The sequence below is a fragment of the Sebastes fasciatus genome, chromosome 5, assembly GCF_043250625.1.
Source record: "Sebastes fasciatus isolate fSebFas1 chromosome 5, fSebFas1.pri, whole genome shotgun sequence".
In the NCBI taxonomy this organism is placed as follows: domain Eukaryota; kingdom Metazoa; phylum Chordata; class Actinopteri; order Perciformes; family Sebastidae; genus Sebastes; species Sebastes fasciatus.
In genome coordinates, this window is record NC_133799.1 from 10,545,625 (window position 1) to 10,561,113 (window position 15,489).

Genomic DNA, 15,489 nt, shown 5'->3' on the forward strand with positions numbered 1-15,489 from the left:
GGTACTTTAGATATTTTGATAATATAAATATATTTTGCTGATGATACTATGTTTTACGTACACTTTTTAATGCAGGACTTTTGCTTCTTAAATATACTGTGGTATTGCTTAAGTGGACGTTATGAACACTTCCTCCACCACCGACTAAATGTTAAACACAACTGAAGATTAAAAGCTGCGTCACAGCTGGCTGCCATATGAGTCACAACACTGCCAATTATTTTTCCAACTAAGAAATACATTTTTTAGTCAATAACATATATAAAAAAAAAAGTGAAAAAACTTCAACTGTCTGAAATACAGATATAAAAATGATATAAAACAGAGAAGGGCAGCAAATCCTTACAATTTTGCCTGATAAATGATTTATTGATTATCAAAGCATGACGATACAATAAGGTTCATAATTAGACTAAATCAGTGTCACTCCAACTTTGACAGGCTGCTTTGCATGTGCATATGGATTGTCGTGTGTTAGTGTGTGTGTGTGTGTGTTCTGAAAGCAGGTGGCAACACGCAGTCTCCTCCTACATGCCCTTCGGCATGTTTGTCTCTTAGCAACAATCCAGAACATGTCACATGTGGCAGATTGGCTACAAATACGTGCACACACACACACACACACACACGCTGCCAGAGATGAGTGATGAACAATGTCACTGGTCATACTCATGGGGTGGTTTAACCTTTACTAGAATGAGTAATGAGCGTGTGTGTGTGTGTGTGTGCGTGTGTGTGTGTTTGTGATAATAAGAATGCAGGAGTGACATTTGGAGGATCCTGTCAGAAAGTTGCAGTGGTAGATAGCAGATCCCATGTCAGCCAAAAGTTTCAGCCTTCTTCATTGGCGTCTAGCTTCAGCCTCCATTCACAGTTTGCATCCTCAGAGGAGCTGAACTGACAGTTTACAAGGAAGGACAACCATGTATTACAATGGCTGAAGAGGAGAGCATCAGTGATACATCGTCCCCTCCTATCCAAGCAAATAAATGTGTCCTCTTCACCACTGACTTGTAATTTAGATACTTTTCTGAAATAATAAGATAAAAATGGAATTGGATTCAAGCATTTGCCAAAGGGTGACAGAAAGCAGGTGGATCATGGCCATAAATCAGAGCTGTGGGGACCCAGAAAACAGACTGGCTGCCAAGCGCTCAGTGCATCTCTCTCTCTCTCTCTCTCTCTCTCTCTCTCTCTCTCTCTCTCTCTCTCTCTCTCTCTCTCTCTCTCTCTCTCTCTCTCTCTCTCTCTCTCTCTCTCTCTCTCTCTCTCATACACACACATATATATGCCGCTTTCAAAGGATTTGGTGAGGTTAAATTGCAAAAAGAACATTGTAAATGACTGAAAACTGACTATTTCTATACGTAACTATGACCAAAGTCATGTGGAAAATACCACAAATGAATAACAAAAATGCATTAAAACACAACGTAAAACACTGAATTCAGTCAGAAAATTTGTCTTTTCTTAATTTTTTTTTGCAAAAATTTAATTTCTTTACTTTTCCATATTCAGATATTAGGCTGGTCTCTTAAGCAATTATTTTTTTCTCAGTCAAGAACAATTTCAAGTCTCATGCTAAATCTAACAAACTCATGATCATTAGAAAATATCCAACATATTTTTTATGGTGATTTAATTTGGTAAGGCTTCAGTATTTTATTGAATAAATCTTTTCATTTGGATAAATAAATAAATGTTCATCTGTGCCAAATATGAATGACAGTAAGCTATTGTTGATAAGAAGCAGCATGCCTTAAAATAAACACATTTTTGCAAATGTAATGCTGGTGTATTTTACCCAACTGAGATAATTCTATTGTTTTGTTTTTGATAATGTTCCTGCATTATAGAAACCAAATATTCTGCATCCAAATGATTATCCAGCCAAAATCACCATCAGTACCCGCGGTGCTTTGATCCATTGTAATGTTCAGACTTTAGCATCCCCGCCTCACCTGTAACAAGCATCCCAAAACATCCATTACCTCAGCATTACTGTGTTTAATTCTATTTTCATGCATTCCTGCAGTCTGCCGTCTGAAACTAAACCCGACTGACAACACAGCATCTTCCTAGTAACAGCAGACAACACTGTGTGTGTGCGCTGCACGTGTGTGTCCATAAACACGGTGTGTGTCACAGAAACATGTTAGTTATGCTTTGATCAGACTGATCTGTGTGCAGAGCACAACTAAATTGCTGCATTTTAACGTGTTAAAGGAAGCCTTGTCTTGCCTCAGAAGGTAACCTCAGATATTTATGTGTGTTTATTATCTATATACAGTGTGTGTGTGTGGATGGAGTGATAGAAGGAAGCAGGATCTGATAAATTGAAAAGTGAACTAACAGCAAAGGTGAATGTGTGCGCGTGTGTGTGTGTCTGTGCGTGCGTTAATGATCACGTTTGATATCAGATGCCTGTGGTGTTTTGTACAGAACTGTCAATTTAGGCCCCAATTACGCCCAATCGTGTTGCTCCTCAATCTGTGTGTATACAACAGACATTCATTCTCTCTCTCTCTCACACACACACACACACACACACACACACACACACACACACACACACACACACACACACATGAAGCGAGGTGACCTTGAAAAGCGTCTGGATAGCTGGTGTGTGTGTGTGTGTGTGTGTGTCAGTGTGTGTAGGCGTGTAAATGTATTCCTAGCATTTCCAGCTGAATCAGTAATGAGCATTTCATTACTTCAGCCTCAGTTCCCCAGGGAGGAAACACACACATACACACACACACACACACAGAGCAGGAAGAGCATGGTTAAAGGTAGCGGTGGATTATACCCTCAGCAAGTACTTATCGGAATCAAATTATAAAACGATACCGAAATAAAATAACTGAGAGGGAAAGAAAGACAAAGAAAAGAAAGATAGAAATAACAGCCGGCTATATGAACTCTGAACATCATAGTGAATACATCTTGGTGATATAACGCAACACAAATGGCTACTTTCTGAACACACAATAAGCCCGCCAACACACTGTACTGTATCTCTTATTATTCTTCACTGCTGTCATCTTGTTATTTATGGACTGAAAGAAAGAGTATTATGAAACTGGCTGGCCTGTCAACTTGCTCATTTAGACGAGAATCTATAGACGCTGAATTCATCAAATGTGTCCCTGGTGGGTAATTTGCCTCGATGGTTTCAAGCATTTTAGTAAGCGTACACAGAACTGTATTATACTGAGTGATAGTGATGCTCCTTATCTCAGAGGGAAGGAATGAGAAGTTTTAGCAGCTCTTTGGCTTGAAGGGATTACTCAAAGATGTTCAATCAGTGTTACATTTGTATAAAATAGCACTTGTTGGGTTTTCACTTTGACAGGCTCTTTGGTTTTCGCTACCAACTGGTTGACCAAGGAAGCATTGTGTTGCTACTACTCTAATTCTTCATTTAAACAAAAGTCTACAGCCAAGCTAGAGAGGCTGTACATAGTCACAGCGGTGTTTTGAGCTAAATGCTAACAATGCTAATATGCTGATGTTAAGCAGATACAATATTTACCATATTCGCTTAGTTGAGTGTGTTAGCATGCTAACATTTACTAGCCATCAATAAAACACAAAATACTGATGGGAAAGCCACAATTTGTGCAGGTTTTTGGTCAGAAACCAAAGGATTGGACAAATTGAAATTGATGAGAAGTTAAAGGTACAGTGTGTAGGATTTGGAGGTATCTAGTGGTGTGGTTGCAGATTGCAACCAACTGAGTATCCCTCCACTCACTCCTCCCTTTCCAAGACTGCAGTAACGTGCAGCTGCCGAGTGCAAAACTGTGGTAACGGCGTTCGCATCGTTTAGAGGCCATCCTTACCATAATAACACTACTTTAGGAGCAAGGTAAGTCAGATGGCGGCTGGCGGTACCACGGTTTTGCACTCTGCGGCTCACGTTACCACAGTTTCACAAGCGTGTCAACTACGGTGGCCTTCAGGTAACGTAAAAACGCAAAAGGAGTCAGTGTTTGGTTTGTCCGTTCTGGGCTACTGTAGAAACATGGTGAAGCAACATGGCGGACTCCGTGAAGAGGACCTGCTCCCTAGGTAGATATGAAGGGCTCATTCTAAGCTAACGAAAACACAACAATTCTTAGTTTCAGGTGATTATACACTAATGAAAACCTAGTTATGAATATTATATTGTATTTCTGCTAATAGATCCCCCAACATGTTACACACTGTTCCTTTAAGAGATCACCAAAGTGATTAGAATTCATTCTGAGAGAGACCTGAATGCAAATATAAAAAGTTCATGGAAATCCATCCAAAAGTTGTTTGAGTTGTTTGTTATTTGTACCTCATGGTGGCGCAAGAGGAGAAGTCAGGGGATCAGCAAAGTCATTAGGGTTCATCGTCGGGGAAACATGAATGTCTGTATGAAGTTTCATGGCAATCCATCTGAAAGTTGTTAAGATATTTCAGTCGAGACTAAAGTGGTGGACCGGCCAACCTTGCCATCCCTTGAATCCCTTTTTTGGTTAAAAAAAATAAAAAATCCCATAATTTGAATTGACAAACTCAATTGCTTTGGGCGAAATTGTAACATGTTTCTTCAAGCATCACCTCAAGTCCATCATTTCTTACTTTGGGTTGAAAAACAGGCAGGCGGTGATGCAATTTTTATGATGGAAGATCAATACACGGTTGCTGAACTGAAATATGAAAGTACCAAAAATGGTAAACCTCACTGGTGTATATATAAAAAAGAGACTTTATTAATGTTACTGAAATGTCTGTTTACTTTACTGTTTACTATACATACTGCATATTAAAGTGTTGTGATGGAGTGAAAGACTCACTTCAAAATCAAGTCAATCAACTGGCTGATCTCCCAAAAACTTGTATTTACTGACTGATTGTGGATGACAGCCTGGTCACATTGTCTAGTTTGCATCACCGTCATCTGCTCCATTGGTCCCAAATTACCTATGCGGGGACGTAGTTTAAAAAGTAATAACCAGGTTAATGGCTAGTGCTTGTTTTCAAATGGCTATAATAACGGTTAACGGTTTGACTTGCAGTGAAGCATCTTCCCAAGGTCACACTCAGCGAGGTTAAGCAGAGCCTCCGGTGGAATCATAAAACCTTTGGAGGAAACACGTAGGGGAAAAAAACATGAGCTTAAGACTGCAGCGTGAATGCAGCGAGGGGACTGTGATTGGAGGTGGATGAAAGGATGAACGCGGCGGAGTGATTGGTTGAAGGTTGTACATCAACGCAGGCCAGTGGGGGTGTTTGTGTCTGTGGATGCTCATTTGAATACAAGCTGGAGGTGCAGCTAGAGAAGGCGAGACAAAGCAAGGGCTCCTCTCAAAAGGTCAAGTGTGGGAATAACAGCATCACTGCAGAGAGGAGGACTAATAAGCAGATGATGTCTAATCAGATTTGCATGAACAAACTCACTCAGGTGTAGAGACAAGCAGACAGGTTGATAGACAGGCATCCAGTGAGACAACGGGACATGAATATATAAGGATGCTTGAAAGAGGTTACGGGTATGTTGAAAGCTTGAGTGCAGGGAGTCAACCGTGCACGTAGTTCCTCAGTAGATATTCTCCGATGTGCAGCATTTCATGTAAGGTTCAAATCTTTTATCTCTCTCTGGGTGAGTTGAACAAAAGGGAGAGCCTCGAGTCGCTTTGAATAAGAGAGACAGTGAGAGCAAAGTGAATGTGTAATTCTTTAATGAGCCGCATCTCCTGCCCCGAGGATCTATCATTTTAACTCTACTGCTTATTAACCATCGGCACATGCTGAACACACACACACACACACACACACACACACACACACACACACACACACACACACACACGCTCTATCATTGCGAGTTCCCTTTCCCTTCTCTCGACACCCACTGTTACCCCCTGTCGCCCCCTCCTGTATCTGCTCCTCCCTATCTCCTTCTTCCATCCCCTTGATTTCCGTGTGTGTGGGTGTCTTTATGTGGGTGTATGTGTTGTGTATGTGTGTGTGTGTGTGTGTAACAGCTCTCGTCAATATACCCCAAGCTGTGAGAGTTGGAAAACAAAAGCAAAATAAAACCAAAGAGCTGAGGACAGACAAAGAGCAGCAATTAAAAGAGAGAAAAAAGCCAGATTATAAACAACACAGCTAATCTCAATGATCGTACACATTTGATTTATATGCAATTAATTTGCTTTGCCAAATGTATTTTGGTAGAATCCTAATTGCTTTTTCCAATCCACATCCATACCAGACAAAAGTCAGAGGGAGCAAGTTGGTGAATATATTTCTATAATTTTGTTATCGTTAACGATCCCTTGAAAAGACCGAAACCAACAATGCATTTGTCCATCTCTCAATACTTTCTGACTTCTGTAACCTGTCAGCTCCAAGCCCATTCGTTACTGAAGATGTGTATCTTAAAAGACATCCATCCATCCATCCATCCATCCATTATCTGTAACCGCTTATCCTACTCAGGGTCACTGGAGCTGATCCCAGCTGACATTGGGCGAAGGCAGGGTACACCCTGGACAGGTCGCCAGGCTATCACAGGCCTGACGCATAGAGACAGACAACCATTCATGCTCATATTCACACTTACAGGCAATTTAGAGTCAACAATTAACCTAACGTGCAAGTCTGTGGGAGGAAGCCGGAGAATATGCTAACACGGTGAGAACATGCAAACTCCTCACAGAAGAGCCCAAGCCAACCCTCTTGCTGTGGAGTGACAGTGTAACCACTGGACCACCGTGCCACCCCTCTTAAAAACAGGTAATGATTATATACTTAACATAAAAAAGGCTAGGTAAATTCCTAACTCCCTAAAAGTTCCTAAATCCCGTAACTCAAACAGGAGTAAGTGTATTTGTTCGGGGCTAATTTCAGCCATAGCGTGCTAGTTCAGGCTGTTCTCGTACACTGTTGGAAGCTATACCTATGAAAAGTAATGCTCTGTAATTTGTATATATCCCACAAAATCAATTTGCATCTAATCCACGTAATCAGGAAGTACCAGGAAGTATAAAGAGCAAGGGCCGCAGGATATCTGGGTGGGTCAAAAAGGACTTTCGCCAAGGAGGCCGGTGTGGCCCGTGTGAGTCACCTAACTTCTGTACTTATAACGCTACTTCCACAACCTTTTCCTAAACCTAACCAAGTAGTTTTGTTGCCTAAACCTAACCAAGTTGTTTCATGTGAAGATGGCAGTTTATTTTGAAAAGACTGTATGCATGTAACGAGCGTAAATTGACACGTGTTGCTGGACATTCGTAGGAAAACGCAGAAAATAAGGACTAACTTTTTGTAAGATATCATATCAACCGTTGCAGGAGGATACATTGGCTAGTAATTATGTGGGATTGTCTCAAAATGAACTACAGTGCCCATGTTCATCTTTATAAAAGGAACATGTCATAACAGTGTGGCTCTTTGATGTGTTTTTAATAGTTTTTGGACAAATAAAAGGCATAAGGAATACTGTAGGATCAATTCATTGTTGGTTTCAATAGGATTTGTTGACAGTATGAAAATTATAGAATATATATCTTTCTATATTTTCAAATCAGCCCTGACCTTTTCAGTGTGTAAGTAAGACCACGACCACCGTGCTTTAGTTTCCAGGAGCAGAAGAAATACAGTGTTTTGATGGTGAACATTTTGCTGATATATTCAGTATGGACAGTCAACAGATGATGAATCTGTTTAATATACAGTAAACACTTCTTTAGGTTAGTAACAAACAAAACATTTCCTATCCACTCCTGTATATCCCTCATTAGTTGTATATAAGTAAAATTCTTAGGAAACAGGAGTACTCTCTTGTGAAAATAAAGCATGACAGGAAAATGCTCAGTCTGGATTTCCAGAGAAAGCAGCTGTATCAGAGGGATTCTGATTGCATTCATAGCATATTTTACACCCTCGTGTTCTCCAGTGCATGCGTGTACAAGAAAAGCAGTTTCATTTTATAGCCCTGATCAAACCGATCCAGAGGCTCGCTCTGGGAACTTTTATAGTCACGGGTGCAGATTCGGAGCCTCGCCAGGCTTTTTATCGTTCTCTCCGGCTCCCTTTCGACAGATGCTTACGAATGCAGATCAAACTGTCCTCAGGCAGAGGGGGCAACATGGAAAACACTGGCCTTTCCCTTTAAGATGAAATGGCTTCTAAAGGCTTTGTGAATGTGGCCCCAGGGAAGTGGGGGAGAGGCCAGAGGAGCAAGGAGGAGATGATGGAGGAGGCAAGACAATGAATAGAAAATGGTTCAGCAAATTTACAGTATCCGGTTGTATGTCCATTATTTAGTCCAGGATTGTGATAAGAACCAAACAATGACTGCATTTTGACTGCAAATCAAACTATGCTTTAGCCACATCCCAATGGAGATATAACGAGATTACAGAAAGCACAACGTAAAAATACAATAAGTCACTTTTCCAAAAGAGATGGCACAAGATCTGCCACACCTCCTCGCTTTCTCTATCTCTCCATCTCTCCCTCCCTCTTTCTTCATTGTCATCAAATAAGGACCCATGGGAGGACGGACCACCTGGTAACCATAGTTACGGGGATTGAGTGCCCCTCGCGAGTACACATTCTCTTACATACATTCACACACACAAAAACATCCTGTACCTGGTAAAGATACAAAGAGCTTATGAATGTATAAAGTATGTAGTGAAACCTGCTTGAAATGTGTTTATCCATGTTTTTATTTGCAGTTTAGCAGCTTTTTCTATTTTGGACAACATGAATCTGTGAGACATATAGTCGTAGTGGGGATTTTGTAAGCAGCTTCAAACCGATGTGTTATATATGAAAGCTTCTTTTTAAGGGAAAAGGATCGGTGCTTTCCAGACTTTACTGAGTGATTAGTGGTTGCAATGTGACTCATGGACACCTGGAGGAGGTTTTAGTATCCACCACCGCATCCATAGCCATTATAATGACACAGCACGGAAGAGAAGAGAAGAGAAGAGAAGAGAAGAGAAGAGAAGAGAAGAGAAGAGAAGAGAAGAGAAGAGAAGAGAAGAGAAGCTGTGATTACATTTACATTATTGACATTATAGGACCTGGATATGTCTGGGGAGACAGAGAGATCGGAGAAAAGGGCAGTTGAAGACGGGATTGTGCTGGTTTGAGGAGGGAAAATCAATTGTTTTAATCTCTGTGAATTCAAGAGGAGGGGAGGATGAGAAATGACTAAACAAAGAAAGAAGAATAATAAAAAAAAACTGAATATTAACTCCGTAACAGACTGTGTTTAATGGCATACGTGGCATTTGTGTGATTATTATCGCATCACGTTAAAACACATGTAGATAATATTAATAAATAGCTAATCTATCTGATTGTTGACAGTAATGCAGGACTCCATAGCAACCTTTAGCATGAATTATCAGTGACCCTTTTAATGGCAACCTTTGACCTTGTGTATCTATGGGCATGTATCTTCTTTTATTCGCATCCCACAGAAAACACACTCTTTTGCATGTACATAACCTTCAGCATAACTACAATGTAAGAGGAAAAAAACGACAGTATATGCTTTTTCTGGCTGGACTTCACTGCCTTTTTGTAAAATGGCACAAGTAGCGCTAACTTAAGCTCCCTGCCTTTAACTGCTCATATGTTGAAACGTCTGCCTTTCTTCTTTGCTTTTGATCCGTGAACAATGTTTGCCAACTGATTCTCCCTCTCTGTTCTGAGATCAACTTGTGAATGGACTTAAATCAAATAATAATAGGCTGTCTCAGCATGACTAAAATAACTTCCCCACTGTTAAATAGGCCACATAAATAAAACACATGCTTGGCAATGAGGTGTTGAGTTCTGATGTTTGATTTCAGCTACTTGGCTGATATCGCCTGGCTGCACCCCACCTCTACTTTCTCTTGTCCCTCTTCAGTATTCAACAAAGCTCAAATGTCAGGAGAATTAATTAGAAGACAGGGAGGATATTTCCTTCATATTATCAATCCTTGTTTATATCTGCAGCCGAGGGATAGAGAGAGAACTTTAGCTCAATCATGTGTGCGTAAAAGAAAACAACGGGTCGATATTGAGAAAGGTATTACGAGTCAAGAAGCAGCACACGACCGGATCCGTTTCAGTCAGTCAGACAGAGAACTGGGCCATCCATAAAACATAGTGGATTACACACAGAGACGATGCAGTAACAGATGTACCGCCTGCACACACACACAACTACACTTAAATCTTACATGTAAAGCAAATGGCGAGCACGCACAAGAGGCCATAAACATTCATTTGTGTATGCACGTCCACATCCACACACTCTCTTTCTCACGCAAGCGGAATTTTCTTTCCGTGCTCTTCCTCTGCTGTGAAATATAATAAGCTCCACATTTCAGTGATTCAGACTTAGATATTTGTAGGCAGAATCTTAAAGAGAGAGAGAGAGAGAGTCAGAGAGCGTGGACGGGCAGATTTAGTGGCAGATCTATCCAAAAGAAAATCAGTGCATTTATTCATTTGATGGTGTTTTATTTATTTATACGTTAGCTCAGAACTACCGATTTAATACAGTCCAGGCATAAGAAGTACAAATAATTCAAAAAAAATAAATGAATCCCCGTGATTTGTGTGGTGTGGTTGATACTGCATCACTCTTTCAGCTTCAGCGCGTGCGTGAGGCTTGTTTATATGCATAGAGATGCCGACGACGAGCGGGGAGACATGCATAAAATCCCCTTTTGTCACTCTTTATTGTGATCCTTTCTCCTGGAACTCGTTGTGGCTTGAGAGACACGATCCCCACATGCTGCCACCACCAGCTCGGTAAATCATAACTAGCAATTTTCTCTGTAAATAGCCAATGTACCAGTTTCAGGCCCAGCGGGAGGCGTGAGCTTCCACCGATCTGACACATTAAGGTTAGTCTAAAGGGTAAGACAAATGTACCAACACATACTATTACTTTTAGAGCCGTTAAATAAGGGGGCGATGCAGTATAAGACAACAAACCTTTAAGGGCATAAATGTATCTTGTCATTAACATAGTCTTCCATTCACAACTACTATTTCAACAGTTTTTTAAAAATAATCCTTCCAGTCTTAAACCTTCCTCCTGCGTTTGGGTTCACCTTACTACACCTTAACAATATAATCTTTATCTCTCTTGCAAGACAGACTGAAAAGGTTACAGTAGATGGAGCTAAAAATAAACATTACCGACTGAACTGGCTAAATCAAAGAGAAAAAGATTTAATTATTTAGCTTTTTTCCTGGTAGCAAATATCCCATGGCCTGGTACCAGTCCACGGCCCGGGGGTTGGGAACCACTGACCTAAAGTTCAGTATCGTAACAAGCTACACTCGTGCTTTGTGTCACTGTACGTATACAGACACACACACTCATGAATCCAGTAATGACAAGGACAGTGCAGGGATCATTAGTGTGACAATGACGTTTGACCCTATTACAATCTGCCCTCGGGGAGAGGGACCCCACCATCCAGTGACATCACCAGGGTGTTGTGTTCATGTGGGGGACACGACCTCTGATCATGGGTAACAAAGAAAAGAACGAACACTGCTTTAGTAAATTATGACGATCAATCCCAGGAAGCAAGAACGCCTCCAACACAAAACTTCTATTCTGTTCCAGCACAATTTCCATTCTGTACAGAAGAAACTATAGAAAACACCAACACACACTGTTAAAACATTTATTGGTTTGACCTGAAAATAATTGGCCTGGGTCACCACCAATATGACAATAGAAAGTCCAGTCACATACCACTTGGGTGTCATGGAAAGTTCAGTCACCATAAAGGTGGTCGGGGTCTCCTCGTATGTTGACCAGTTAATCAACGTATGTGTTTTTCCAGCTAAAGATAGACACGGACAGTAAAGCTTTCCATAGTGTAAAGAGGAGGGTGTATAACTGCAGTGTGTGAGCAGCCTTTGAGGACTGTTTGTCCTTCAAACCTCTGGTAAGAGACATTGATGTTTGACAAAACACTGGATCTGTTTGCTCTTATTATTATGTGGGAAAAGACTAGTTTGGAAGAAGGTTGCTACAGTACGCAAAATATTTGGTGTAACCCATCTGACGAGTCTGATAAAAGCACTTTAAACTTATTCTCTGAATTAGCTTTTTACTATAAGTGATGGGGTCATACATGAACACACTGCCACAGTACAATGGCTATGTGTACATGTACACTAATATTCCACTATTATTCAGAATATGACAATATTAAGAATTTGATATTAGATGTAAACAGCATATTCCGTTGGGATTTTCTGAATTAGGCCTTATTCCGAATGGAGCATTTTCCAATTAAGACATGTGGGATATGCCGATATTATTCAGATTTTAGGAGCATTCTTTGGACATCTATACAGCGCATTAGGAATATGCATCTCAATTGGGGATTTTCTGTCAGTTTGCGACACACGGCCTCTTGCTTGTTTACAGCCAGCTCTGTGTGTTGTACACAAACCAACTAGCCAACAAAGTGCAGAGATGCATGGCCAAAAGAATAGTAGGAGAAACACACCTACTTTTAAACATTATGAAAGCCTTGGATATCAAAATGTTTGGATATGTGCAAATATATATTGGATATGTGCAAGAAGGTGGTTGAAGGAATGAAAGAGGGAGGCTGTGTTCTCACGGTCGAACAATTCCGCCAACGGTTAGGTTAATATTACGGAGTATGCACAGCTGCATGTAAACAGGAATATTAGTTGAATATTAATTTTCATTAGCCATGTAAACAGCTTAGTAGGAATATCGTTGAAAGTCCTGTATTTGTTGGACCAATCCACCTCCCCCTTCTACCCACCATGAGCAGTCGTTCTCACACTAGCTCTGAGCGTAGCATACTTACGCGGATGCGTTTACATTTCATAGACCTTTTCGTGCCACCGGACTGGCTTATATATTAAATCCCTTTCATATTTACAAGCGTCTATAATACACAATTGACTTTTGACTATACTACCACTACTACTACAGTGCTCCAAAACAGACTTCTCACATTGAAAAGGGTGGTACAATTTAAGTATACCCCTTATTTTTTGGCCTTATCCTTCCGTTACCTTATAGTAAGAAGATGATATTCAGGGGAAACACTGGACACTAAAATGTTTTTCAGGTCACGAACAGAAATCATTACATTTGGTCAATAAACCTCAATATAAAGCAACATTTTCTCATCAACAATTTAAATTGTACAGCAAATGTGAACTACATCCACTCTGTGGGATTGCCTCAAGGCTCCTATGGGTCCCCAGATCTCCCTGTTACACCCATGTATTATGCATAAGCACGAGCCCGGTGAACAAGTCAAGAGATAAATGAATAATTACGGTTTATTTTTTCCATTTCTGTTTTTGAGATGACGTGGTTGTCGGTGCATCCTTTATCCCGACTGAGGAGGAAATAAACTGCTGAGACCAGCAGAAAGAGAGAGAGATGGAAAAAGAGAGAGAGGAAACAAGAGAGAGAGAGAGAGGGAGAGAATTGACGCTTTGGCAATGTTGTTCACCTAACAGTCATGCCAATAAAGCATATTGAATTGAATTAAATTGAATTGAATTGAGAGAGAGAGAGAGAGAGAGAGAGAGAGAGAGAGAGAGAGAGAGAGAGAGAGAGAGAGAGAGAGAGAGAGAGAGAGAGGACAGTTGATTCCATCTCTCAGTACTATCCTCAGGGCATTTCCCCACTGGCACAAGATGTGTAGAGGCTGCAGCATTTTGAAACCTCCACCATGCCAATGAACAGTGTGTGTGTGTGTGTGTGTGTGTGTATATACTGTATATGCTGATGTTTTATGTATAAAACAGAATCCCTTTCCTTTGCACAAGCAAAAGACAAGCTTGCAAGTGTGCATCAATTCACGTGTTTATACTGTATGTGTGGGTGTATATTTGCTAATGTTTTTTCCTCTATTTTTGCATGTGTGTGTGTTTGTGTGTGTCTGTGTGTATGTATGACTCACCGTTCTCCACACCAGACGCTTCACAGCCATCTTCATCATCACAGTCGTCTCCGCTGCCTCTCTCTGTCTGTGCGCTCCCTCCCTCCTCTTCCTCCACCACCTTTCCTCTGGTTTTGCTCACCCAGCCGAGGTCCACTAACAGCTCCTAAATAAAACACACACACATATGCAAAATGTCCATTAACATTACACATAGCTATAGATGGTCTGACTTCTCATTTAGCACCATAATCAGGTCACCTTTACCAAAAAGAGGTTTATTCAATTGGGCTATTAGAATACTTCTTTTAAACTTAAAATAAGAGAGTATAATTTCAGTTTAATTTGTATGTACTTATCAGGGATATACATATCAAAAGTATACATAAGTATACTTGGCTCATACTGACAAGTATACAGAAAGTCTAAGTATACTTGGCTTATAGGCCTACTTGTACTTGAATCTTTTGATCAAGATCTACTGAAGAAAAGTATAATTAAGTATTCTTGCCTTATAGGCCTACAGCAAGGTATACAAACCATACACAGACGGGTCAGAGAGCAGACTAAAGGGTAATTGAGGTCATGCTGTCTCTGCATGAATCTATGTTCTCTACTGCTCAGTTAAGTCCCAGCGTGGATGCTGTGGCATGTTACATAATTGCGATGACGGATGGAAAACCACATGTCTCCTAAAGCTCAAATATTGATTGGGATTGAAAACAAGATCCACTCAGTTTTTAAATTAAATATTTGGGTTTAGAAACGGATTAACTCATAAAAGGACAAACTTGTTGTCCAAGTAAGACACTATAAAACGATAAAATGGGAGTTATTTGGCCTCCACACACATACAGGAACATATAATTGGTTCACAGTATGATGAATGTGTATTGCAGAGAGTCAAGGTAGGTAATATATAAATTCTAGCCGAGGGCAGAGATAAGGCAAACGGCAACCCGTTTTATAAAGGAAAAAGATACATGGTACTGACATTTCATTCTATTTTATTTTAGATAACGTTTCTATAAGCTGCATGATGCCACCAAGATTGCAACATCTATTGTAATGATTTATGTTACCTCACACTGAAATATGTCTTAAATACTACAGAGGCCAACCTGAGAGACAACTGTTTTGGATTTTATAATTACATTTTTCTCTTTAGAACTTTATTGTCATGCAGGGTAAGAGGAGTTTGCCTAAGTTACTTAGAGCTGCCAAGAGGTGCTGCAGCACAGCCGGTATGAGGAAAGTAAAGTTAACATTAAAGCATGTAAACACGTTCTAGTAGAAAAACAAAATACAAGTACGCACCTGAAAATAAGCATAATAGCTCCTCTTTAACAAACAGAGATATAAACGGCTTTTATTATATGTGCATGATATTTAGTTTTGAAATAGAAATTGTTGATATTGTCGACCTCTGTTTTTTCTAAGTTGGATACATAAGGAGGGACATCTTGCCTCCACTGTACAGCCGGTGTGGGGTAGCACGTGGAAAGAAGGGGAACCAAGGTTATTATATGAC

General features: G+C 40.3%; 1 protein-coding gene across 1 annotated transcript in view; it reads right to left on the minus strand.

Annotated features, from left to right (window-relative positions):
- LOC141767562 (glypican-5-like) overlaps positions 1-15,489 on the minus strand; it is a 56,331-nt gene that overhangs the window by 8,388 nt on the left and 32,454 nt on the right. The window contains exon 9 of the mRNA XM_074635000.1: positions 13,980-14,124. Coding sequence (XP_074491101.1) covers positions 13,980-14,124 — 145 coding nt within the window. The remainder of the gene's footprint in view (positions 1-13,979; positions 14,125-15,489) is intronic.